This window comes from Aegilops tauschii, chromosome 6 (assembly GCF_002575655.3).
Source record: "Aegilops tauschii subsp. strangulata cultivar AL8/78 chromosome 6, Aet v6.0, whole genome shotgun sequence".
Taxonomy (NCBI): domain Eukaryota; kingdom Viridiplantae; phylum Streptophyta; class Magnoliopsida; order Poales; family Poaceae; genus Aegilops; species Aegilops tauschii.
The window spans coordinates 328,807,418-328,835,150 of NC_053040.3; the positions used below are offsets into that span (position 1 = coordinate 328,807,418).

General features: G+C 45.8%; 2 protein-coding genes across 2 annotated transcripts; both read left to right on the forward strand.

Annotated features, from left to right (window-relative positions):
• Positions 1-7,963: 7,963 nt before the first annotated feature.
• Positions 7,964-13,613, forward strand: LOC120967068 (uncharacterized). Its single transcript, XM_073502015.1, has 5 exons — positions 7,964-8,062; positions 9,759-10,567; positions 10,662-10,777; positions 10,873-11,219; positions 13,347-13,613. Exons 1-5 carry the CDS (start codon positions 7,964-7,966, stop codon positions 13,467-13,469), a joined length of 1,494 nt encoding a protein of 497 aa, XP_073358116.1. The 3' UTR covers positions 13,470-13,613.
• A 1,512-nt stretch (positions 13,614-15,125) lies between these two features.
• Positions 15,126-21,776, forward strand: LOC141026062 (uncharacterized). The gene is made up of 3 exons (XM_073502016.1): positions 15,126-15,131; positions 17,887-19,367; positions 20,158-21,776. Exons 1-2 carry the CDS (start codon positions 15,126-15,128, stop codon positions 18,991-18,993), a joined length of 1,113 nt encoding a protein of 370 aa, XP_073358117.1. The 3' UTR covers positions 18,994-19,367; positions 20,158-21,776.
• The last annotated feature ends 5,957 nt before the right edge of the window (positions 21,777-27,733 follow it).

The window sequence follows — 27,733 nt, forward strand, 5'->3', positions numbered from 1 at the left end:
GCTAGGCATGATGATTTCAATGATGCTCACATAATAGATAAGAATTGAAACACAAAGAGAGCATCACGAAGCATATGAAAAGCACATTTAAGACTAACCCACTTCTTATGCATAGGGATTTTGTGAGCAAACAACTTATGGGAGCAAGAATCAACTAGCATAGAAAGGTAAAGCAAGCATAATTTCAAGATTTTCAACACATAGAGAGGAAACTTGATATTATTGCAATATGTAGAAGCATATGTTCCACCCTCATAATAATTTTCAGTAGCATCATGAATGAATTCAACAATATAACCATCACATAAATCATTCTTTTCATGATCTACAAGCATAGAAATTTTACTACTCACCACATAAGCAAAATTCTTCACATTCATAGTAGTGGGAGCAAACTCAACAAAAATAACTATCATGTGAGGCATAGTCCAATTGAAAATTAAAATCATGATGACAAGTTTCATGGTTATCATTACTCTTTATAGCATACATGTCATCACAATAATCATCATAGATAGCAACTTTGTTCTCATAATCAATTGGAACCTCTTCCGAAATAGTGGAATCATCATTAAATAAAGTCATGACCTCTCCAAATCCACTTTCATAAACATTATAAGATTCAACACCCTCCAAAACAGTGGGATCATTACCTAGAGTTGACACTCTTCCAAACCCACTTTCATCAATATAATCGTCATAAATAGGAGGCATACTATCATCATAATAAATTTGCTCATCAAAACTTGGGGGACAAAACATATCATCTTCATCAAACATAGCATCCCCAAGCTTGTAGCTTTGCATATCATTAGCATCATGGATATTCAAAGAATTCAAACTAACAACATTGCAATCAAGCTCATCATACAAATATTTAGTGCCAAACATTTCATAGACTTCTTCTACTAACACTTGAGCACAATTTTCCTTTCCATCATTTTCACGAAAAATATTAAAAGATGAAGCATATGAGGAAACCTCAATTCCATTTTTTGTAGTCTTTTATAGACTAAACTAGTGATAAAAAAAGAAACTAAATGATTCAATTGCAAGATCTAAAGATATACCTTCAAGCACTAACCTCCCCCGCAACGGCGCCAGAAAAGAGCTTGATGTCTACTATGCAACCTTCTTCTTGTAGACTCGTGTTGGGACTCCAAGCGCAGAGTTTTGTAGGACAGTAGCAAATTTCCCTCAAGTGGATGACCTAAGGTTTATAATCTGTGGGAGGCATAGGATGAAGATGGTCTCTCTCAAACAACCCTGCAACCAAATAACAAAGAGTCTCTTGTGTCCCCAACACACCCAATACAATGGCAAACTGTATAGGTGCACTAGTTCGGCGAAGAGATGGTGATACAAGTGTAGTATGGATGGTAGATATAGGTTTTTGTAATCTGAAAATATAAAAACAACAAGGTAACTAGTAACAAAAGTGACCAAAAACGGTATTGCAATTCTTGGAAACAAGGCCTAGGGTTCATACTTTCACTAGTGCAAGTTCTCTGAACAATGATAACATAATTAGATCATATGGCAATCGCTCAACATGCAACAAAGAATCACTCAAAGTTTCTATCGCAGAACGTAGGGCGAAAACGTGCATCAATCCCTATGCATAGATTACCCCAATGTCACCACAGGAATCCGCAAGTTGAGTGCCAAAACATACATCAAGTGAATCAATAGAACATCCCATTGTCACCACAGATATTCCATCGCAAGACATACATCAAGTGTTCTGAAATCCAATACTCAATCCAACATAATGAAACCTCAAAGAGCAAGACTCAATTCATCACAAGAAGGTAGAGGGGGAGAAACACCATATGATTCAACTATAGTAGCAATGCTCACGGTACATCAAGATCGTGCCAAATCAAGAACATGAGAGAGAGAGAGAGTTCAAACACATAGCTACTGGTACATACCCTCAGCCCCGAGGGTGAACTACTCCCTCCTTGTCATGGAGAGAGCCGGGATGATGAAGATGGCCACCGGTGATGGTTTTCCCCTCCGGCAGGGTGCCGGAACGGGCTCCTGATTGGTTTTTCATGGCTATAGAGGCTTGTGGCGGCGGAATTCCCGATCTAGGTTTATTTCTGGGGGTTTCTATATTTATTGGAATTTTTGGCGTCGGGAACAAGTCAGGGGGTCCACAAGGCGATGACAAGACAGGGGGCGCGCCCTAGGGGCGGCGCCCTCCACCCTTGTGGCTCTTCTGGCCTAACTCCTTTGCTTCGGGGGCTTCTTCTGGTCCATAAAAAATCACCGTAAATTTTCGGCTCATTTGGACTCCGTTTGATATTCCTGCGAAACTCAAAAACAAGGAAAAAATAGAAACTGGCACTGGGCTCTAGGTTGATAGGTTAGTCCCAGAAATCATATAAAATAGCATATAAATGCATATAAAACATCCAAGATGGATAATATAATAACATGGAACAATAAAAAAATTATAGAAACTTTGGAGATGTATCACACCCCGACGCCACACACTTGACCGTCGGGCTCCGCCGCATTGACTGGAGACCTCGCCGATGTCGGGGACTCAGCGGAGACACCGCCCCATCGCAGCCCGAAGCCTTGCCTCACCGGAGACCTTGGTACTGCCGCCCACCACTGCGCTCTACTAACGCTGTAGAAACAGGGGAGGCCTCGAAGAGCAGAGCCGCAAGCGACAATGGCAACGGTGGTAGCAGCGGTACTACCGCTTACAAGCGGTACTGCCGCTTCTACTGCCGCTTGCCCAACTAGGACAAAGTGGGACCAGCGGTAGTATGTAAGTTTGACCACCGCTGGACTACCTCTGAACCCGACACAAAAAATCGAGACCCAAGTCGAGGCTGCAGTACCAGCGGTACTGGGAGCGGTACTACCGCTGCTATCTTTGGTACTACCGCTGGGAGCTCTCCAAAGCACTCCTAAGTAATGGAAGATGAAACTCCAAAGAAGCAGAAAGATATGCAGGGTGCAAATGGAGATGTGTACGTGTTGATTCCACCCAAACCTTTCCGAAGCGGACCCCCTCTTGATAGTACAGTTTTTCCTACGACTCAAGTCCACCAAAAATGAAACGAAGGAAAATAAACCGTCTTCACTTTAAAACTCAGAGGGGCCGTAATCGTCGTGCCATATGATAGAATATCTGAAATGCTCAATGCACGCGATTAGTCCGCAAAAGTATTATTGTCAATCACCAAAACTACTAAGGGAGAAATATGCCCTAAGACTCTCTCCGTCCTATTCTCCTTCAACTCAAAGCTGATCAGACTTCAGTTAATTTCACTCTTGGTAGATACTTGTCGGTGATCTTCAAACCTTCGAAAAACTTATTCGCTAACCACAATCACTCTTGATTGCTGAAGACTTTGCCTAGTGAAGACAATTACTCTTCGTCACTCAAGACGACACCTATCCGTCTAGAGAATGTGCAACTCTCAAGAGTAATAGGTACAAGGACTCTAACTCAGATCTACTGTGATGCTCAACCATTGTCTAAGTTTTGGCTCTTGTTTTTCTCTCGGTGGATCTTAAACTCAAATCTCTAGAGAGGGGATGCTCAATTAATCTTCTCAGAAATCATAAGCTGAGCAGCCAACGATCAATGTTAGAGCGGGGCGGCTATTTATAGCCACAACCTTCCCTGATGCGAAATGAGAAAATTGGACACATGGATCCGCCAATGACCGAAGGACACGTTTCCAACGGTCGGATTTTGAGCACAATGGTAACATTGCTTGCAAAGCAAGAAATGCTAGCTCCTCGGTCCGAAAGATATCTCCTACAGCTCGAAGAACAACGTCTTCTGCTGCTAGGTAATCATACGGAGCACAAAGATACTTCTCTCAGTTAGGTTTCAGCTAAGCATCACAACGGACCTAAGCTTAGAGAACCTACACCCCTCTTAATAGTATGGAGGTCCTATGACTCAAATAAGAGATAGAAGAACGAAAGGAATGCTACGTCTTCACTTCTCCTTCGATCTTCTTGATTGCAGTCATTCTTCCTCGGACAAACCGAACGAATATTGCTTCACGTCAGCAATGATGTTAAGAGGTCAATTCCTTCGATACAATCTTCTCACTTCCACTTCTTCTCAAAATGTAGCTCATCCTTCTATACTACGCAGATAATCTTCGATGAAGTTCTTCAAACTTCACACCGAATACAGCATTCTCCTCGGGCTTGCATGGACTATTTCTCTCTGTGTGCACTAGCAAACAAATCAGCCCATACCTATTTCTGACAACAATCTTCAAAACACAAGGGGACAAACCATCTGCACCAACAGTATTGTATCTTCTTTATGTTTTCAAGGTTGAATATGTTGGTGTTCATACTGGAAATAAGTATCCAGATCATGACTAACATACTTAATTGTAGCTTTAGGGCATCTCCAACACTGACCCCCAAACCGGACACCGTATCCATTAGCGGGCCAGTGGGGACCTGTCCGTGAACAATGATGCGAGAGCTGACCATCCAAAGCTAGCTGCAAATCTTCCGCCTCTATTTTTTTGAAGTACACAAGCTCAAAATAACCGCATATCAAATCTTTGTTCTAACTTAAGTATTACAATCCAACAAAGTTTTCAAATTAACATAGTTGAAACTTCAAATCAACAAGCACATATGTTCTAGTTGTCCCCTTTAATCACCCACAGGTGCTCAATCAAATCTTTCTTGAGTTGCTCAATGCCAAATGTTTTGGTCATTTGAATAAACTCATCAAACGTGGCCAGATTCTGATCTGGAAGTTTGATAGGATCACCCATGTTCTCAAATTCAAGAGTTGCGGCAACATCTTCACCCTCATCCTCCACGATCATGTTGTGCATGATCACACAAATTCCAATGTTTAGTAGGTCCACAAGCAACTTCAAAATGGACCTGGAGCACTCCAATTGCCCTCTCCACATCCTTTATAGCTGCTTATTGTCTTTGGGAAAAGTAAAACCTTTTCTAACCAACTGGCTCATAGATGGTCTTCCAAAAGGTAGCCCAAGGAGGATAGATACCGTCAACAAGATAGTAGCCCATGTTGTATTCATGTCCATTAACAGTATAGTTGCAAGGAGGAGCTTTCCCTTCAGTCAGCCTAGCAAACAATGGAGACCGCTGCAACACATTGATCTCATTGTGAGAGTCGGGCATGCCAAAGAAAGTGTGCCAAATTCAGAGATCCTATGATGTAGATGCTTCAAGAATGACAAATGGCTTCTTAACATGGCCCTGGTATTGCCCTTCTTGAGCTCTTGGACAGTCCTTCCATCTCCAATGCATGCAGTCAAGAGATCTGAGCAAACCTGACCATCCTCTTGCTTCGTACATTGCCAAGAGCCTCTCGGTGTCTGCGATAGTTGGTTCTCTCAAGTACCGAGGTCCAAACAATGAGATCACGGCAATAGAAAATTTGACCATGGTGCCTCTGCATGTTCTCTCAGACATTCGTAGGTATCCGTCCCACAAATCTGCGATGGTGCCACATGCAAGAATCCGCAATGCGGCCGTGCACTTCTAATAACTAGAGAATACAATCCTTGAAACGACATCCTTCTTCAAGATGAAATAGTCATCAAAGGACGTGACACCACGCTAGATATTTTTTCGCATCTAAAAGCACCGGCGAAAATTGTCAGTGAATAGTTCATCGGGGGCAAAGTAGTCGTCCATCAACGTCAAATGGCCTCGTGCGTTGTTCCGATTGAGCACCGATGACCCTTGATCGATCCCTTGAAATTGAGAACATGCTCTTTTGTTTACCCCACGTCTGCGAGAACCACCTACATCATACTTGTTTCATCCACGTAGTTCTCCTCATCGGACGAGTCGTCGGATGACTCAACGTAGTGCTCGTATATGTACTCCATGTCCGAATCCATTGCTTCAAAGAAGGGACAAAAAAATTAACACGGGCATTTCAAAAAACACTTGTCGGGCATGGTGACCACAGTAGGGGCGGATGGTACCTGCACGACGGCGGGCGGGCGAGAGGTTTGGACCGGCGGTGGAGGACAAGCAGCGTGGAGGCCTTGGGTCGTGGTGGAGGTCGCGGAGGTCCGACGGTGGCTTGACGGGCAGCCCGGGTGCTAGAGCGGCGGCGTCGCTGAGAGAGAAAGAGGATGCAAAGAAAAGAGGGGAGGATGGAGACTTGGTCCGTCGGTCCGCACGCTTGCGAGAGATTTAAGGGTTCGTTTTGGAGATGCCATTAACGTCAAATGTTTGGCAGGTCATCTGAAAAAGATTTTGAGACATTCCTTCAGTTGTATTTTCATTGAGCTTAGATAAAATTGTCAAAGAACAAACCTCTATGTCTGACTTCATAGTTTTGTGTAGCACTAGGCCAAGGAAATGTTAATGTTCTTTTATGTCCACTGTCCGACGAAATGTTAGTGATGCTTTAGTACCATGTTTACTTCAATATAGTGAGTAAAAAAATTCTGTCAAATTCATGCGTACCATTCTCTGTTACTCACCCGTACTATACTGATTTATACTGATCTTCCAAAGCCTACATTGAACTATACTGATCTTCCCAAGCCTGCATTAGTATTGCACTGAACAACTAGAATCGCTGCACCTCTGAAAATTCAGAAAACACAGCACCAAGGCTGCTGCACTTGTCAAAATTCAGAAAATCCCTGCACAACTGAACTAGTATTCACTGGATTCCAAAATTTGCATCCACAAGCAGATAACCACTCCTTGTAAGTGGAAAAAATAAACCAATTTACCAGTATAAGGAATCTTCAAGAATAGTATGGTTATAACAATTCACAACAATACATGATTTTTTGAGTTGATTGCGTCCTAAAATCTGTTCTAAAAATCAGAGAAGAAAGCCTATAGGAGCTACAACTATAAATGATCCATTGTTAAAGTTGTCGGATCTCTACGGCCTATATGGTCTGCACTAGCATGGGAGCAAAGAAAGGGAGGAGTCCACGGCGGAACTCGCCATGCAAGGTAGCTCGACGGCGACCTCGACATCCGCCTCCTGGTGAACCACCTGAGGCAAGGAGTGCTGGGCCCTCACGGCTAAGAGCAACTCCAACGGGCTGACCCAAACAGACGACGCATTTGTCTGCTTTTTGTTCATTTGGGTTGGCCGCCTGCCCGGCGTCCGCCCTGTTTTAGATTTGGGTCGGCAGTGCGCCCAACGTGCCGACCCATTTCATGTCCGCACTCAATTTTTTTAAAAAGGTCCGCGGCCATAGATCATGCCAGCGGCCATGTCTCATGCCGGCACCATGACAGCGCCGGCATACAATGCCGGCTTCAAAAAATATCACCACACAGTTCATGTTGGCGCACTCGCCAGCGGCGGGCACATATGCCAGCACGCAAAAAGGGGTATGAATTGAGTTCGACCACGCCATCGCGGCCCCGTGGTCATGCCAGCACACTTGCCAGCATATAAAAAAGGATGGCGCTCGCCGCCACGAGATCACTCGCCGTTGAACTTAAGCATGTCGGCCTACATCTTCTCGAACCACGGCCTCTTCCTTGATGACACGATGTTGAGATCCACCTTCATGATCTCCGCCCAGGTCATCATGCTCACGAGAGCCACTTCTTTCGCCTTGGTCTTGGCATTGGCAGCCTCGATCTCTAGCATCTTGGCTTGCTTCTCCGCCTCCATCTCAAGCATCTTGGTTTGATTCTCCGTGTCCATCTCAAGCCTCCCCTTTGGATCTCCATGAAGGCATTCATTTGCTCTTCTTTGTAACGTCGGCGCTCCTCCTCCCTTGAGTCCTTCTTGTTCATCATGCCCTCCACGCTTGCGATCAAGGCGTTCGATGCCGCATCCCTCTTGTCCTCCTTCTTGGAGTTGGTCTTCCCCCGCGGTCGTGCCTTCTCGCCGTCCCCAACCTCCTCCACGGCTTGCTTCCCCCACGTGACTTGAGGGCGGCATTTGCAACTTGAACTTCTCCTCGTCTTTGATGACCCTAAAGCAATGGGAGAGGTTGAAGCACTTGCCATTGTGTTGGACCTTGAATGCCTCCAAAGCTTGAAATGCCTACAAATGTATTTCAGGCAAGCATATTGGCAAATGGTATGCAAATGAACATGCAAGAATAAACTTGAAGACACAAAAGAGGGCGGCTTGCTAGCATACCATGTCTTACATGCCGATGTCGCTCACGGGGTGGGCCTTGATGCTCTCAAGAGTGGCACAAAACTTGTTGCACTCTTGTTGGATCACCCTCCATCGCTTCGAAATGGACACCCACCCACGCGTGCTCACTATTTGTAAGGCGAAAACTTCTTGCGGTCATGAAACTCACGATGGACACGAATCCAAAAAGTTGAATGCTTTTGTTCGGCGCCCGTCTTGGGGTCTTTCCCAATGTTGATGCGAAACGTAGCATGCAATTTCAAAAATTTCCTATGCTCACGCAAGATCTATCTAGGAGATGCATAGCAACGAGTGGGGGAGAGTGTGTCCATGTACCCTCGTAGACCGAAAGCGGAAGCGTTTGAAAACGCGGTTGATGTAGTCGAACTTCTTCTCATCCCGACCGATCAAGCACCGAACGTACGACACCTCCGAGTTCCGCACACGTTCAACTCGATGACGTCCCTCGAACTCTTGATCCAGCAAAGTGTAGAGGGAGAGTTCAGTCAGCACAACGGCGTGTTGACGGTGATGATGAAGTGATCCGCGCAGGGTTTCGCCTCTGCACTACGTGAATATGACCGGAGGCGTAAACTGTGGAGGGGGGCGCCGCACACGGCTAACAATCGTTGGTTTGTGTTCTAGCGGTGCCACCCCCCCCCCCCCCCGCCCCGCACATATATATAGTTTGGAGGGGAGGAGAGGAAGCCAAGGGGGCTCCCCAAGTAGGAGGAATCCTACTTGGGCGTCTCCCAATTCGGCCTCCCCCCTTACCATATCCACCGGAGGGGTAGGAAAGAGGAGGGAGGAGGGAAGGAAGGGGGGCCGAATCCCTCCCCTTCCTTCTCTCTTCTCCCCTTTCCTTTCCCTCGGGTGCGGCCCATATGGGGGCGCAAGCTGCTGCGTTTCCCCTCTTGGCCCATTAGGCCCATATAGTTTGTCGGGGGATGCCCGGAACCCCTTCCGATGACCCGATACGTACCCGGTCCGGAACACTTCCGGTGTCCGAATACTATCATCCTATATATGAATCTTTACCTCTCGGCCATTTGATACTCCTCGTCATGTTCGTGATCTCATCCGGGACTCAGAACAACATTCAGTCACTAAATCACGTAACTCATATAATAGAAAATCGTCACCGAACGTTAAGCGTGCGGACCATATGGGTTCGAGAACTATGTAGACATGACCGAGACACCTCTCCGGTCAATAACCAACAGCGGAACCTGGATGCTCATATTGTGTAACGCCCCGAGACCGACGCTCCAGACGCCTTCCATATATTTCGTGTTCGGCGTGTGTTTTATTTGTGTGTTGCATTCATCATCGCATCATTTGCATTGCATCGGCACTTCGTTGCCATCATGTTTTAAAATTTGCATTTGTTCGTTGTTGCCGTTTCTCCCTTTGCCTTCTTCACCTTCCCTCGGATCGTCTTGCCTTCATTGACCGTTATGATACCAACCGGGTTTTTTCGAATCCCTCTTGTCGGACTGCCTGACCCCTCTTTGCGCAAAGCATCGACCCCTCTCGCGCGTCCGGAATTTCCACGAACCCGACCCGGGTTGTTGTCACCGTTGGATCCGGATCATCCCCAAACATCTACAAAACATCTCCATTTTCTTATTAGGACTCCCTAGCATATTTTTTCCGACCGTCCGATTTTGATCGTAGGACCGGATTAGCCCCTACCCTAATCCCCTACCTATATAAACAATCTAACCCTAGACCAACTCCCTCATTTTCCTCACCCCGCTGCCAAACCAGCTCCACCTCGGGATCCTCCCCGCCGTCACCTGCGCAGCCACTTCTCTCCTCGTTTTCAGCCACCACCCGGTTCACCCCAGACTCCAGATCCATCCATCCGAACCGTTGGATCGAAATCCAACGTCTAAGAGGTGCCCCTGTAGCTCCCGCAGCCACAGCTTCCTTGATCCAATCCGGATCAGGAGAGGAGCACCCGTCCCGCTCCTCGTCGCCTCGTCGCCCCGTCGCCGCCTCCCTCTGCAGTAAACCAGGCCGCGACCATGCCTCCTCCTCGTCAAATCCCCGTCGCCCAAGTGCCCGAGGAGAGGAGCTCCTCCAGCAGCCGTCTTCGCCCGCAGCCGTCGTCCTCCGTGCCCAGCAATTGCAGCCCCGCCGCCGGCTGACCGAACCAGCACCCCGCGCCAAGTTCGTCTTCTTGCTGCGCCGCCGCCCGGAGCTTTCTTCGCCGGAGGCCTTCGCCTCGTCCGCGGCGCCCGAGCACCGCCTGGAGCCGCGACTCCCGTCGGACCTCCTCACTGCCCGAGGCTGCTGCCTCCCCGTCGTCTTCCTCGAGCAGGAGCTCACGCCCGAGCTCCATCGCCACCCGTTGCCCCTCGCCGGAGCAACACCAGCAGGACCCCGCGGTCTCCTCTGTCCTCTCCTCGAGCCGGCCGCAAGCAGCACCATCACCAGGCTAGCCCCGTCGCGCCACCTCTCCATTCCCTTCCTTCCTAGGGCTCCTTCCCTCTCCTCTCACGTCTCGCCCCTCTCTGTGTTTTCCTCGCAGAAGCACCACGCCATGGCTGCGCCCCACCGAAGCCTGGAGCTCCAAGTCCGCCAGCCCACCTCCGCTTCGATCCGGCAGGGAACGGGACCCCGACGACCTCCTGCGACCGGATCCGGGTCCGCCTCCCTCTGCCCGTCCCTTTTCCTTCTCGTATCTCCTTCCTCCCTCACCGCTACTTCTCTGAATTTGTTCCCCGGCCATGTCCTTGCAGCTCCTCCGACGCACCTTAGAGCAGCCACTGTGGCGCCGTTCCCCTCCGACCCCGTGCAGATCCGAAGCCCTAGCACCGGGGCCCGCTATCTCCGTCGCTCTCTGGCCTCCCTGCCTGCAAGCGCCGCCATCCCCTCGTCGTCAGCTACAGGAGCAGCGCGGCCTCTCCTTCTGTTCGAGCAAGGGATACGAGCGCGTGCCTGCATCCTCTGCATCGCGGTGCTGCGCCTCTGCGTGCCCGTTGACTCCGCCCGAGCCGCTGCCTCACTTGCCGCGGCCCAGGATCCAGTAACCGGCCCAGCCTCCCGAAGCCCAGCCGCTTCATCGCTTCCAGCCCAGTGGCCCGATGTGAGCAGCCGCCTAAACCCCTCCCGTGCACTGCTGGCCCAGCCAGTTTCGGCCCCTATAGTGTTTTTTTTTCCTCTAGATGAATTTAATCAATTATCCCAGGATTTACAGTTTTACAGATTGCACCCTCTTTGTCATGCATATAATAACTTAATAACCATGCATCATTTGTAAAAACATTATATATGAAAAATGCTCAGAAATTTGTGTAGTTTAATAATATGTCACTCTCATCCATGTTTAAAATGTTTAAAATGTTGTTTGTTTAAATTTGCTTAAATGCCATGTTAAAATGATTTAATTCATAACTAATTAACCGTAACTCGGATTTAAATAAACTATATATGTAACTTGCTTGGAAAAATGCCTAGTTTAACATGGTGCACTTCATTCTGTTGTTTAACAACATTAAAATTGCGTTTATGGCAGAACAGTACCAAATCAAAAATATGGACATGAGGATTTTCCGAAATTGTTGTTTGTTGTTCCGGCCTCATTTAAACTTGCTTAAATAGTTAGTTTACTTGTGCTTCACCTCTTGCCATGTTAATCAACATTTAATATTGTTGGGTACATAACCGAGAGAGAACTAAATAATTGGTGTGGTGTTTCGTCAATATGCAACTCGTTGCATATTGAGCTCCACTTAATTTGTAGTGTTGTTTGTTGCACTTTGCCATGCCATGCCCCATTAAACCGGACATGCATCATACTTGATTGTGCATCATGCCATGTTTATGATTGTGTGTTTACTATGTTGTTTGTTTCTTTCTGGGTTGCTTCTCTCGTTAGCTTCGGTTTCGTTCCGGAGTTGTGAGGATTCGTTCGACTACGTCCGTTTGTCTTCTTCATGGACTCGTTCTTCTTCCTTGCGGGATCTCAGGCAACATGACCATACCCTCGAAATCACTTCTATCTTTGCTTTGCTAGTTGTTCGTTCTATTGCCATGCTGCGCTACCTACCACTTGCTATATCATGCCTCCCATATTTGCCATGTCAAGCCTCTAACCATCCTTTTCCTAGCAAACCATTGTTTGGCTAAGTTACCGCTTTTGCTCAGCCCCTCTTATAGCGTTGCTAGTTGCAGGTGAAGATGAAGTTTGTTCCATGTTGGAACATGGATATTTTGGAATATCACAATATCTCTTATTTAATTAATGCATCTATATACTTGGTAAGGGTGGAAGGCTCGGCCTTATGCCTGGTGCTTTGTTCCACTCTTGCCACCCTAGTTTCCGTCATACCGGTGTTATGTTCCTTGATTTTGCGTTCCTTACGCGGTTGGGTGATTTATTGGACCCCCTTGACAGTTCGCTTTGAATAAAACTCCTCCAGCAAGGCCCAACCTTGGTTTTACCATTTGTTACCACCTATCCCGTCTACCCTTGGGTTCTGCAGACTCAAGGGTCATCTTTATTTTAACCCCCCCGGGCCAGTGCTCCTTCGAGTGTTGGTCCGAACTGAGTAGACTGCGGGGCCCCCTCGTGGAAACTCAAGGTCTGGTTTTACTCGTAGGATGTATCATCCGGTGTTGCCCTGAGAACGAGATATGTGCAGCTCCTATCGGGATTTGTCGGCACATCGGGCGGCTTTGCTGGTCTTGTTTTACCATTGTCGAAATGTCTTGTAAACCGGGATTCCGAGACTGATCGGGTCTTCCCGGGAGAAGGTTTATCCTTCGTTGACCGTGAGAGCTTATAATGGGCTAAGTGGGGACACCCCTGCATGGTATTATCTTTCGAAAGCCGTGCCCGCGGTTATGTGGCAGATGGGAATTTGTTAATATCCGGTTGTAGAGAACTTGACACTCGACTTAATTAAAATACATCAACTGTGTGTGTAGCCGTGATGGTCTCTTTCCGGCGGAGTCCGGGAAGTGAACACGGTTCTTGTGTTATGTTTGACGTAAGTAGGAGTTCAGGATCACTTCTTGATCATTGCTAGTTGTCGACCGTTCCGTTGCTCCTCTTCTCGCTCTTATTTGCGTATGTTGGCCACCATATATGCTTAGTGCATTGCTGCAGCTCCACCTCTTTACACCATCCTTTCCTATAAGCTTAAATAGTCTTGATCTCGCGGGTGTGAGATTGCTGAGTCCTCGTGACTCACAGATTCTACCAAAACAGTTGCAGGTGCCGATGATACCAGTGCAGGTGACGCAACCGAGCTCAAGTGGGGGCCCGATGAAGATCTTGTTCGTTGTGTTGTTTCTGTTCTTGTTGTTCAGTAGTGGAGCCCAGTTGGGATGATCAAGGATCTAGCAGTTGGGTTGTCTTCTTTTCTTTTGGTTCCATAGTCGGACCTATGTGTGTACTCTGATTGATGTATGATTTATTTATGTATGTGTGAAGTGGCGATTGTAAGCCAACTCTTTATCCCAGTCTTGTTCATTACATGGGATTGTGTGAAGATGACCCTTCTTGCGACAAAACCACAATGCGGTTATGCCTCTAAGTCGTGCCTCGACACATGGGAGATATAGCCGCATCGTGGGTGTTACAAGTTGGTAATCAGAGCCATCCCCGACTTAGGAGCCCCCTGCTTGATCGAATCGCTGACGTTGTTGAGTCTAGAACAAAAATGTTTTGAGTCTTAGGATTATATATATCGGAGAGTAGGATTCTTTTTACTCCTCAGTCCCTTCGTCGCTCTGGTGAGGCCTCCTGACGTAGAAGTTTTGACTCTTCTCTCCTCAAATTTCAGTAAAAAAAAATTAGGATCACGTGGGTATCTTAGAATCGTTCCGATGGTTTTGTGACGAGAACATTGTTCTTGGTGCCTCCTGACATTTAGGGGTTGTGGCAGTGTCCCGGGGAGTTGAGCTCCTAGGTGTTGTCGTCACAATTTTATCGTTGCAGTTCTGGAATACCTGAGTTTCGCCGACATCGAAAATCTCTTTTATGCAGTTGTTGGTGAGATCACCTCGACGCCACCCAGTACTGGGGCGGGAGTTCGGGAGTATTGCCATAACTCGTATAACGGATGCTTTTCGAAGGTTGAGGTAAACGATTTCCGAAGGTTTCTTGGTTATGTGTTGACGGATGGATACAGCTGGATCTAGGGATTGTTAGTTTGGGTGATATATTTTGTGTCCCCTGTATCCCCAACACCTGATTGCATAACCAGAAAGTTTCGGGAGTTTATAAGTGGGAATTCAAGTAGCTCCTAGGATATCTTTCCGACAGACGCATGATATGAGATTGGGGTTCGACGTCTAGTGGTCCGCCTTTCCACGGTTGGTCTTACAGTGGTCTCATAGTGTCTTAAAGAGTCCTTGGCTATGCCGACTCGGGGACGCTTCGTATGTCATGTGCACTGCCTTGTACATGATGGTGCTGTACGATCGAGCCCGTGTGGGCCCCACCACGAAAACTTCGGACGAAATCTCTATCATATGTTTGTTCCGGCTTATTCTGCAAGCCAATCCTTTGTTTTGTTTTTATTTGTGGTATTCGAGTTGCTTCGAAGTCAAATGTGGATTCCATACCTTTCCTAAGCGGTGTTCTCATACTTCTATGTGGATACTAATCATTCTTGATCATCGAGATTGCCATCTTAATTCTATTTCCAACCGGTGCGTTTTCTCTTCAAGTGGATCCGATCATTTCAACATCCGCAAGATCAACTCTAAGTTTTCTCAATGGTGTTTATTCCATCTGCCCCAAGTTGCCTTTGTTTTTCCCGCCCTCCCACCCTTCTTCCTTCAAGGAATCAGATTGCTTAATCTAGTATCCATTTTTATTCACGTGAAGTCCCTTCATTCTTTTCAATCAATGTTCTTACCCGGTGGTTCTCATGAAGATGTTCTTCAAGTTTATCATTCTTCATTCTTTTTCTTCTCCGATGGATCCAATTCAAGCTTACAGTGTTGATTATATCCCTTTCCTCCTTTCAAATGCTTTCTCATGCCGGTATATCTCTTAATCATTCCCCGCTTGATATTCAATTGTTCCGGAGTGCTGAAGATATCTTTGAAGATTCGTGTTTCCACTCCGCATCAATTCTAACTATTTCGAGGTTGTTACCTCATTCAAGCCATTTAATTCAACCGGTGCAATCTCCTTTTCAAGTAATCATTTCAACGGTGTATCTTTTAGTGGGCCCTAACCCACAGGTCTTTTCCCAGGATCTTACCTGACTCTTCTAATTTTTCTAGAGTTATTCTCAAATTCATTTCAAAGTTTGACGTAAGAATAAATTTTCATCAGTCATATGTCTTTCTCCAAGATCTTTAAAATTCTTTCATCATTGGTTCAACCTTTATATTCTTCATTCCGGAGTGCCTCAACAATTCATGGTGTTTCTCATCGTCATTCTCAACATTTGAAGACCGAAGAAGAATTTCTCCTAAATCTTGGTCCGTTCTCTTGAAGATTCATAGTTCTAGCTTATGCCATCCTCTCATAATTGTTTTCGATTGTGAGAATTCTTTTCATACCCATCCGGAGCATTTCATGAGTCTTTTCAATTTGATTCTCCGAAGGCCATCATTTTAGAAGATTTCTTCGTTCTAAGTTTTCAGCCTCGTTCTCCAATTATTCTAAATTAATGTCTCTTCGGTCATCTCCATATTATTCTGGTGCATCGTCCAAGTATTCTCTAATCAGCTCGTGATCTCTTCGTTCACTTGTATCTAAATTCTCTCAAGTATCTTCGTTCATTTTCTAATTCTTCCCAGTGTTTCTTGATCTTTTCTTCGTTCATTTTCAATTCTTACGGTGGTTCGTTCAAGGTTTCTCTTCCTTCGTTATCATATCAATTTATTCGTTGTTTCAATCCCACCGATGGTTCCATCAAGACCTTCACAAGTTTGTGTTATATCTCTCTTAATCCTTTCTACGAGAATAAGTAGTATGACAAATCCATTGCTTGTCATCAATTAATTGGTGAAGGATGAGCATAATGTAATTCTTATTCTTGTTTCATCGAGTAAATTCAATTCCTTATTCCAGAGGTTCATCAAAATTCTTGATTTTATTTGTTTATTTTTCTTTCCGGAGCTCCAAGTTATTTCAATTATATCATTTCAAAGCTTCATCTAATCGTCGCAAGGCTTCTCCCGGAGTTCTTTTCAATTTTCCCTTTCGTTTGATCATTCTTTTATTATCGGAGTTCTTCATGGAGGCTCTACATCGTGGTTCGTTAAAGAGTTAATTCATTTTTAAGTGTTCATCAAGATTTTGTTGGAGGAGTTCAAGCATTCTTCATCTTGCATTCTGAAGTGCAATTCTTTCTCTCTTATCTTTTGAGGTGGTGTTATGTCATTCTTGACAATTTGAGTTTGCGTTTAATGATTCACATGTTGTCAAGAATGGGATATTTTAAATCCACCAATCTCTTCGTTGAACTTGTCTTGTGTCATGTTTCACCTAAAGCCTTCCCTAAGGAATGTTGATATTATGGTGATTATCAATGATCCAAGTTTTCTCCTATCTTCTTGGTGACAGAAGTTTTTCATCGCCTTGGTGCTCTCACTCAGACCATTGGTTTCCTTTAGTGGTCGTTTGTCACCTCATAATTTTGATATGTGTTCCATAAGCCCTCAACAAGCTTGTTCTTTTCGTTGTTGATTTTCCAACAACTCCGTTATAACCTTCTTGGAAGGGTGCTTTCCAAGCTCATTTGTGGCAGGTGTTGTCATTTTCTTCTCCATTCTGTTATTCCAATGATCTATCTTCTATTCTTTCTTCCGGAGGTTTTGTGATGTTCCTCTCTTCGACCAATCATCTTGTTTTGTCAAGATCATGTAATTTTTCCTTTCTTATCCGTTTAGTCGGAGTGTCGTGTTTTCATTCGAGTTCTCTCATCTTATCAAGTTTTGTCTCCTTCCTCAACGGGAGTGCGGCCTGAAATCTTTCTTACCCTTGTGCCATTCTTTCATCAGTTCCGGAGGCAGTGTGTTGTTAAATTCATCGAGTTTCCTCTCATCTTGTCAAGATCATGTTCAATTCCTTCCATTTACAGTCGGAGCGCTGCCCAAATTATATCATTCTTATTCCTTCTCTATCTTGTTTTAACCGGAGTGGTTTAAATATCTATTGTGTCACTTAACCTCAAGGTTCTCATGGTGTTCCTTGTCTCTCATTTCTACCGGAGTCTTCTCAATTTTGTTCACCTCTGTCGTGTCATTTCTTCAAGCTTTGCGACCTCTCAAGGTTCTTTGGTTTCACTCGTTTGTCAAAGAAGCAACTTAGCTTTACCTTTTCTCTTCCTCTTCTGTTTTTCTCCGGTGCCATCCTAGATCTCGGGACGAGATCCTCTTGCAGTGGTGGAGTGTTGTAACGCCCCGAGACCGACGCTCAAGACGCCTTCCATATATTTCGTGTTCGGCGTGTGTTTTATTTGTGTGTTGCATTCATCATCGCATCATTTGCATTGCATTGGCACTTCGTTGCCATCATGTTTTAAAATTTGCATTCGTTCGTCGTTGCCGTTTCTCCCTTTGCCTTCTTCACCTTCCCTCGGATCGTCTTGCCTTCGTTGACCGTTATGATACCAACCGGGTTTTTTTCGAATCCCTCTTGTCGGACCGCCTAACCCCTCTTTGCGCAGAGCATCGACCCCTCTCGCGCGTCCGGAATTTCCACGAACCCGACCCGGGTTGTTGTCACCGTTGGATCCGGATCATCCCCAAACATCTACAAAACATCTCCGTTTTCTTATTAGGACTCCCTAGCATATTTTTCCCGACCGTCCGATTTTGATCGTAGGACCGGATTAGCCCCTACCCTAATCCCCTACCTATATAAACAATCTAACCCTAGACCAACTCCCTCATTTTCCTCACCCCGCTGCCAAACCAGCTCCACCTCGGGATCCTCCCCGCCGTCACCTGCGCAGCCACTTCTCTCCTCGTTTTCAGCCACCACCCGGTTCACCCCAGACTCCAGATCCATCCATCCGAACCGTTGGATCGAAATCCAACGTCCAAGAGGTGCCCCTATAGCTCCCGCAGCCACAGCTTCCTCGATCCAATCTGGATCAGGAGAGGAGCACCCGTCCCGCTCCTCGTCGCCTCATCGCCCCGTCGCCGCCTCCCTCTGCAGTAAACCAGGCCACGACCATGCCTCCTCCTCGTCAAATCCCCGTCGCCCAAGTGCCCGAGGAGAGGAGCTCCTCCAGCAGCCGTCTTCGACCGCAGCCGTCGTCCTCCGTGCCCAGCAATTGCAGCCTCTCCGCCGGCTGACCGAACTAGCACCCCGCGCCAAGTTCCGTCTTCTTGCTGCGCCGCCGCCCGGAGCTTTCTTCGCCGGAGGCCTTCGCCTCGTCCGCGGCCCGAGCACCGCCTGGAGCCGCGACTCCCGTCGGACCTCCTCACTGTCCGAGGCTCCTGCCTCCCAGTCGTCTTCCTCGAGCAGGAGCTCACGCCCGAGCTCCATCGCCACCCGTTGCCCCTCACCGGAGCAACACCAGCAGGACCCCGCAGCACACCAGCAGGACCCCGCGGTCTCCTCTGCCCTCTCCTTGAGCCGGCCGCAAGCAGCACCATCACCAGGCTGGCCCCGTCGCGCCACCTCTCCCTTCCCTTCCTTCCTATGGCTCCTTCCCTCTCCTCTCACGTCTCGCCCCTCTCTGTGTTTTCCTCGCAGAAGCACCACGCCATGGCTGCGCCCCACCGAAGCCTGGAGCTCCAAGTCCGCCAGCCCACCTCCGCTTCGATCCGGCAGGGAACGGGACCCCGGCGACCTCCTGCGACCGGATCCGGGTCCGCCTCCCTCTGCCCGTCCCTTTTCCTTCTCGTATCTCCTTCCTCCCTCACCGCTACTTCTCTGAATTTGTTCCCCGGCCATGTCCTTGCAGCTCCTCCAACGCACCTTGGAGCAGCCACTGTCGCGCCGTTCCCCTCCGACCCCGTGCAGATCCGAAGCCCTAGCACCGGGGCCCGCTATCTCCGTCGCTCTCTGGCCTCCCTGCCTGCAAGCGCCGCCATCCCCTCGTCGTCAGCTGCAGGAGCAGCACGGCCTCTCCTTCGGTTCGAGCATGGGAGACGAGCGCGTGCCTGCATCCTCTGCATCGCAGTGCTGCGCCTCTGCGTGCCCGTTGACTCCGCCCGAGCCGCTGCCTCGCTTGCCGCGGCCCAGGATCCAGTAACCGGCCCAGCCTCCCGAAGCCCAGCCGCTTCATCGCTTCCAGCCCAGTGGCCCGATGTGAGCAGCCGCCTAAACCCCTCCTGTGCACCGCTGGCCCAGCCAGTTTCGGCCCATATAGTGTTTTTTTCCTCTGGACGAATTTAATCAATTATCCCAGGAGTTACAGTTTTACAGATTGCACCCTCTTTGTCATTCATATAATAACTTAATAACCATGCATCATTTGTAAAAACATTATATATGAAAAATGCTCAGAAATTTGTGTAGTTTAATAATATGTCACTCTCATCCATGTTTAAAATGTTTAAAATGCTGTTTGTTTAAATTTGCTTAAATGCCATGTTAAAATGATTTAATTCATAACTAATTAACCGTAACTCGGATTTAAATAAACTATATATGTAACTTGCTTGTAAAAATGCCTAGTTTAACATGGGGCACTTCATTTTGCTGTTTAACAACATTAAAATTGCGTTTATGGCAGAACAGTACCAAATCAAAAATATGGACATGAGGATTTTCCGAAATTGTTGTTTGTTGTTCCGGCCTCATTTAAACTTGCTTAAATAGTTAGTTTACTTATGCTTCACCTCTTGCCATGTTAATCAACATTTAATATTGTTGGGTACATAACCGAGAGAGAACTAAATAATTGGTGTGGTGTTTCGTCAATATGCAACTCGTTGCATATCGAGCTCCACTTAATTTGTAGTGTTGTTTGTTGCACTTTGCCATGCCATGCCCCATTAAACCGGACATGCATCATACTTGATTGTGCATCATGCCATGTTTATGATTGTGTGTTTACTATGTTGTTTGTTTCTTTCCAGGTTGCTTCTCTCGTTAGCTTCGGTTTCGTTCCGGAGTTGTGAGGATTCGTTCGACTACGTCCGTTTGTCTTCTTCATGGACTCGTTCTTCTTCCTTGCGGGATCTCAGGCAACATGACCATACCCTCGAAATCACTTCTATCTTTGCTTTGCTAGTTGTTCGTTCTATTGCCATGCTGCGCTACCTACCACTTGCTATATCATGCCTCCCATATTTGCCATGTCAAGCCTCTAACCATCCTTTTCCTAGCAAACCGTTGTTTGGCTAAGTTACCGCTTTTGCTCAGCCCCTCTTATAGCATTGCTAGTTGCAGGTGAAGATGAAGTTTGTTCCATGTTGGAACATGGATATTTTGGAATATCACAATATCTCTTATTTAATTAATGCATCTATATACTTGGTAAAGGGTGGAAGGCTCGGCCTTATGCCTGGTGTTTTTTTCCAATCTTGCCACCCTAGTTTCTGTCATACCGGTGTTATGTTCCTTGATTTTGCGTTCCTTACGCGGTTGGGTGATTTATGGGACCCCCTTGACAGTTCGCTTTGAATAAAACTCCTCCAGCAAGGCCCAACCTTGGTTTTACCATTTGCTACCACCTATCCCCTTTTCCCTTGGGTTCTGCAGACTCAAGGGTCATCTTTATTTTAAACCCCCCGGGCCAGTGCTCCTTCGAGTGTTGGTCCGAACTGAGTAGACTGCGGGGCCCCCTCGTGGAAACTCGAGGTCTGGTTTTACTCGTAGGATGTCTCATCCGGTGTTGCCCTGAGAACGAGATATGTGCAGCTCCTATCGGGATTTGTCGGCACATCGGGCGGCTTTGCTGGTCTTGTTTTACCATTGTCAAAATGTCTTGTAAACCGGGATTCCAAGACTGATCGGGTCTTCCCGGGAGAAGGTTTATCCTTCGTTGACCGTGAGAGCTTATAATGGGCTAAGTGGGGACACCCCTGCAGGGTATTATCTTTTGAAAGCCGTGCCCGCGGTTATGTGGCAGATGGGAATTTGTTAATATCCGGTTGTAGAGAACTTGACACTCGACTTAATTAAAATACATCAACTGTGTGTGTAGCCGTGATGGTCTCTTTCCGGCGGAGTCCGGGAAGTGAACATGGTTCTTGTGTTATGTTTGACGTAAGTAGGAGTTCAGGATCACTTCTTGATCATTGCTAGTTGTCGACCATCCCTTTGCTCCTCTTCTCGCTCTTATTTGCGTATGTTGGCCACCATATATGCTTAGTGCATTGCTGCAGCTCCACCTCTTTACACCATCCTTTCCTATAAGCTTAAATAGTCTTGATCTCGCAGGTGTGAGATTGCTGAGTCCTCGTGACTCACAGATTCTACCAAAACAGTTGTAGGTGCCGATGATACCAGTGCAGGTGATGCAACCGAGCTCAAGTGGGGGCCCGATGAAGATCTTGTTCGTTGTGTTGTTTCTGTTCTTGTTGTTCAGTAGTGGATCCCAGTTGGGACGATCTGGGATCTAGCAGTTGGGTTGTCTTCTTTTCTTTTGGTTCCGTAGTCGGACCTATGTGTGTACTCTGATTGATGTATGATTTATTTATGTATGTGTGAAGTGGCGATTGTAAGCCAACTCTTTATCCCAGTCTTGTTCATTACATGGGATTGTGTGAAGATGACCCTTCTTGCGACAAAACCACAATGCGGTTATGCCTCTAAGTCATGCCTCGACACGTGGGAGATATAGCCGCATCGTGGGTGTTACATATTGGTACCTACATATTCTATGAGGATCTTTATCAGTCATACCGTAATGACAACATACGTTATTCCCTTTGTCATCGGTATGTTACTTGCCCGAGATTCGATCGTCGGTATCTTCATACCTAGTTCAATCTCGTTACCGGAAAGCCTCTTTACTCGTTCCGTAATACATCATCCTATAACTAACTCATTAGTCACTTTGCTTGCAAGGCTTCTCATGATGTGCATTACCAAGAGGGCCCAGAGATACCTCTCCGATACTCGGAGTGACAAATCCTAATCTTGATCTATGCCAACCCAACAAACACCTTCGGAGATACCTGTAGAGCATCTTTATAATCACCCAGTTATGCTGTGACATTTGATAGCACACAAGGTACTCCTCCGGTATCCAGGAGTTGCATAATCTCATAGTCGAAGGAATATGTATTTGACATGAATAAATCAATAGCAATAAAACTGAATGATCAATATGCTAAGCTAACGGATGGGTCTTGTCCATCACATCATTCTCCTAATGATGTGATCCCGTTCATCAAATGACAACACATGTCTATGGTTAGGAAACTTAACCATCTTTGATTAACGAGCTAGTCTAGTAGAGGCTTACTATTGACACGGTGTTTTTTCTATGTATCCACATATGTATCAAGTCTCCGGTTGATACAATTCTAGCATGAATAACAAACATTTATCATGATATAAGGAAATATAAAATAACAACTTTATTATGCATCTTGGGCATATTTCCTTCAGTCTCTCACTTGCACTAGAGTCAATAATCCAGTTCACATCGCCATGTGATTTAACACCAATAGTTCACATCTTTATGTGATTAACACCCATAGTTCACATCGCCATGTGACCAATACCCAAATAGATTACTAGAGTAAATAATCTATTTCACATCGCTATGTGATTAACACCCAAAGGTTACTAAGGTGTGATCATGTTTTTCTTGTGAGAGAGGTTTAGTCAACGGGTCTGCCACATTCAGATCCGTATGTATTTTGCAATTTTCTATGTCTACAATGCTCTGCACGGAGCTACTCTAGCTAATTGCTCCCACTTTCAATATGTATCCAGATTGAGACTCAGAGTCATTCGGATCGGTGTAAAACCTTGCATCAACGTAACTCTTTACGACGAACTCTTTATCACCTCCAAAACCGAGAAATATTTCCTTACTCCTCTTAGGTAACTAAGGATAACTTTGACTGTTGTCTAGTGATCCACTCCTGGATCACTATCATACCCCCTTGCCAAACTCATGGCAAGGTACACAATAGGTCTGGTACACAGCATAGCATACTTTATAGAACCTATGGCTGATGCATAGGGAATGACTTTCTACCGTGGTCGGGTTTTGAGTCTTACTCAACTTCACACCTTGCAACACAGTCAAGAACTCCTTCTTTGATTGTTCCATTTTGAACTACTTCAAAAAAATCAAGGTATGTACTCATTGAAAAATCTTATCAAGCGTCTTGATCTATCTCTATAGATCTTGATGCCCAATATGTAAGCAGCTTCACCGAGGATTTTCATTAAAAAAACTCTTATTCAAGTATCCTTTTATGCTATCCAGAAATTCTATATCATTTCCAATCAACAATATGTCATCCACATATAATATCAGAAATGCTACAGAGCTCCCACTCACTTTCTTGTAAATACTGGCTTCACCATAAGTCTGTATAAAACCATATGCTTTGATCACCTCATTAAAGCGTACATTCCAACTCCAAGATGCTTGCACCCGTCCATAGATGGATCGCTGGAGCTTGCACACTTTTTTAGCACCTTTAGGATTGACAAAACCTTCTGGCTGCATCATATACAACTCTTCTTTAATAAATCCATTTAAGGAATGCAGTTTTGACATCCATTTACCAGATTTATAAAATGCGGCAATTGCTAACATGATTCGGACAGACTTAAGCATCGATACGAGTGAGAAAATCTCATTGTAGTCAACACCTTGAACTTGTCAAAAACCTTTTTGCGACAATTCGAGCTTTGTAGATAGTAACACTACCATCAGCGTTCGTCTTCCTCTTGAAGATCCATTTATTCTCAATGAATTGCCGATCATCAGGCAAGTCCACCAAAGTCCACACTTTGTTCTCATACATGGATCCTATCTCAGATTTCATGGCCTCAAGCCATCTGTCGGAATCTGGGCTCATCATAGCTTCTTCATAGTTCATAGGTTTGTCATGGTCTAGTATCATGACTTCCAAAACAGGATTACCGTACCACTCTGGTGCGGAACGTGCTCTGGTTGACCTACGAGGTTCGGTAGTAACTTGATCTGAAGTTTCATGATCATTATCATTAGCTTCCTCTCTAGTTGGTGTAGGCATCACGGGAACAGTTTTCTGTGATTAGCTACTTTCCAATTTGAGAGAAGGTACAATTACCTCATCAAGTTCTACTTTCCTCCCACTCACTTCTTTTGAGAGAAACTCCTTCTAGAAAGGATCCATTCTTAGCAACAAAGATCTTGCCTTCGGATCTGTGATAGAAGGTGTCCCCAATGGTTTCTTTTGGGTATCCTATGAAGACGCACTTCTCCGATTTGGGTTCGAGCTTATCAGGCTGAAGCTTTTTCACATAAGCATCGCAACCCCAAACTTTAAGAAACGACAGCTTAGGTTTCTTGCCAAACCACAGTTCATACGGTGTCATATCAACGGATTTAGACGGTGCCCTATTTAACGTGAATGCAGCTGTCTCTAATGCATAACCCCAAAATGATAGTGGTACATCGGTAAGAGACATCATAGATCGCACCATATCTAATAAAGTACGGTTACGGCGTTGCTACCTCTTGAGCACTGCGTTGGTTTTCCCTTGAAGAGGAAAGGGTGATGCAGCAAACTAGCGTAAGTATTTCCCTCAGTTTTTGAGAACCAAGGTATCAATCCAGTAGGAGGCCACGCACGAGTCCCTCGCACCTACACAAACAAATAAATCCTCGCAACCAATGCGATAAGGGGTTGTCAATCCCTATACGGTCACTTACGAGAGTGAGATCTGATAGATATGATAGGATAATATTTTTGGTATTTTTATGATAAAGATGCAAAGTAAAATAAAAGCAAAATAAAAGGCAACGGAAATAGCTAAGTGTTGGAAGATTAATATGATGGAAAATAGACCCGGGGGCCATAGGTTTCACTAGTGGCTTCTCTCGAGAGCATAAGTATTTACGGTGGGTGAACAAATTACTGTTGAGCAATTGACAGAATTGAGCATAGTTATGAGAATATCTAGGTATGATCATGTATATAGGCATCACGTCCGAGACAAGTAGACCGACTCCTGCCTGCATCTACTACTATTACTCCACACATCGACCGCTATCCAGCATGCATCTAGAGTATTAAGTTCATAAGAACAGAGTAACGCTTTAAGCAAGATGACATGATGTAGAGGGATAAACTCATGCAATATGATATAAACCACGTCTTGTTATCCTCGATGGCAACAATACAATACGTGCCTTGCTGCCCCTACTGTCACTGGGAAAGGACACCGCAAGATTGAACCCAAAGCTAAGCACTTCTCCCATTGCAAGAAAGATCAATCTAGTAGGCCAAACCAAATTGATAATTCGAAGAGACTTGCAAAGATAACCAATCATACATAAAAGAATTCAGAAGATTCAAATATTGTTCATAGATAAACTTGATCATAAACCCACAATTCATCGGTCTCAACAAACACACCGCAAAAGAAGATTGCATCGAATAGATCTCCACGAGAGAGGGGTAGAACATTGTATTGAGATCCAAAAAATAGAGAAGAAGCCATCTAGCTAATAACTACGGACCCGAAGGTCTGAGGTAAACTACTCACACATCATCGGAGAGGCTATGGTGTTGATGTAGAAGCCCTCCGTGATCGATGCCCCCTCCGGCGGAGCTCCGGAATAGGCCCCAAGATGGGATCTCACGGGTACAGAAGGTTGCGGCGGTGGAATTAGGTTTTTGGCTCCGTATCTGGTAGTTTGGGGGTACGTAGCTATATATAGGAGGAAGGAGTATGTCGGTGGAGCAACAGGGGGCCCACGAGGGTGGAGGGCGCGCCTGGGGGGTAGGCGCGCCCCCCTACCTCGTGGTCTCCTGGTTGAAGTCTTGACGTAGGTGAAACATCCATTTTGCATCATGCTTTTATATTGATATTTATTGCATTATGGGATGTTATTACACGTTATGTCACAATACTTATGCCCATTCTCTCTTATTTTACCAGGTTTACATAAGGAGGGAGAATGCCGGCAGCTGGAATTCTGGGCTAGAAAAGGAGCAAATATTAGAGACCTATTCTGCACAACTCCAAAAGTCCTGAAACTCCACGAAAGTCATTTTTGGAAATAATAAGAAATACTGAGCGGAAGAAATTCATCAGGGGGGCCACCACCTGTCCACGAGGGTGGGGGGCACGCCCTACCCCCCAGGGCGTGCCCCCTGCCTCGTGGGCCCCCTGTTGGCTCTCCGGTGGCCATCTTCTGCTATATGAAGTCTTTCATCGAGGGAAAAATCATAAGCAACCTTTCGGGACGAGACTCCGCCGCCACGAGGCGGAACCTTGGCGGAACCAATCTAGGGCTCCGGTAGAGCTGTTCTACCGGGGACACTTCCCTCCGGGAGGGGGAAATCATCGCCATCGTCATCACCAACGCTCCTCTCATTGGGAGAGGGCAATCTCCATCAACATCTTCACCAGCACCATCTCCTCTCAAAACCCTAGTTCATCTCTTGTATCCAATTCTTGTCTCCAAGTCCGGGATTGGCTCTAGTAGGTTGCTAGTAGTGTTGATTACTCCTTGTAGTTGATGCTAGTTGGTTTATTTGGTGGAAGATCATATGTTCAGATCCTTTATGCATATTAATACCCCTCTGATTATGAACATGAATATGCTTTGTGAGTAGTTACGTTTGTTCCTGAGGACATGGGAGAAGTCTTGCTATTAGTAGTCATGTGAATTTGGTATTCGTTCGATATTTTGATGAGATGTATGTTGTCTACCCTCTAGTGGTGTTTTGTGAACGTCGACTACATAACACTTCACCATTATTTGGGCCTAGAGGAAGCCATTGGGAAGTAATAAGTAGATGATGGGTTGCTAGAGTGACAGAAGCTTAAACCCTAGTTTATGCGTTTCTTTGTAAGGGGCTGATTTGGATCCATATGTTTCATGCTATGGTTAGGTTTACCTTAATACTTTTGTTGTAGTTGCGGATGCTTGCAATAGAGGTTAATCATAAGTGGGATGCTTGTTCAAGTAAGAACAGCACCCAAGCACCGGTCCACCCACATATCAAATTATCAAAGTACCGAACGTGAATCATATGAACGTGATGAAAACTAGCTTGATGATAATTCGCATGTGTCCTCGGGAGCGCTTTTCTCCATATAAGAGTTTGTCCAGGCTTGTCCTTTGCTACAAAAATGATTGGGCCACCTTGCTGCACTTTATTTACTTTTGTTACTTGTTGCTCGTTACAAATTATCCTATGACAAAACTATCTGTTACCACTTATTTCAGTACTAGCAGAGAATACCTTGCTGAAAACCGCTTATCATTTCCTTCTGCTCCTCGTTGGGTTCGACACTCTTACTTATCGAAAGGACTACGATAGATCCCCTACACTTGTGGGTCATCAAGACTCTTTTCTGGCGCCGTTGCCGGGGAGTGAAGCGCCTTTGGTAGGTGGAATTTGGTAAGGAAAAATTTATATAGTGTGCTGAAATTTACTGTCACTTGTTACTATGGAAAGTAATCCTCTGAGGGGCTTGTTCGGGGTATCTTCACCTCGACCAGTAGAGCAAAGAGTTGCTCCTCAACCTACTGAACC

Excerpts from the sequence above, each read along its gene's own strand:
- LOC120967068 (XM_073502015.1), top strand. The coding sequence starts at position 7,964 with ATGGGAGAGGTTGAAGCACTTGCCATTGTGTTGGACCTTGAATGCCTC. Across the intron at positions 8,063-9,758 it reads GGCAAGCATATTGGCAAATG|GACTCCCTAGCATATTTTTT; the intron begins GTATGCAAATGA and ends TTTTCTTATTAG. Across the intron at positions 10,568-10,661 it reads GCAAGCAGCACCATCACCAG|AAGCACCACGCCATGGCTGC; the intron begins GCTAGCCCCGTC and ends TTTTCCTCGCAG.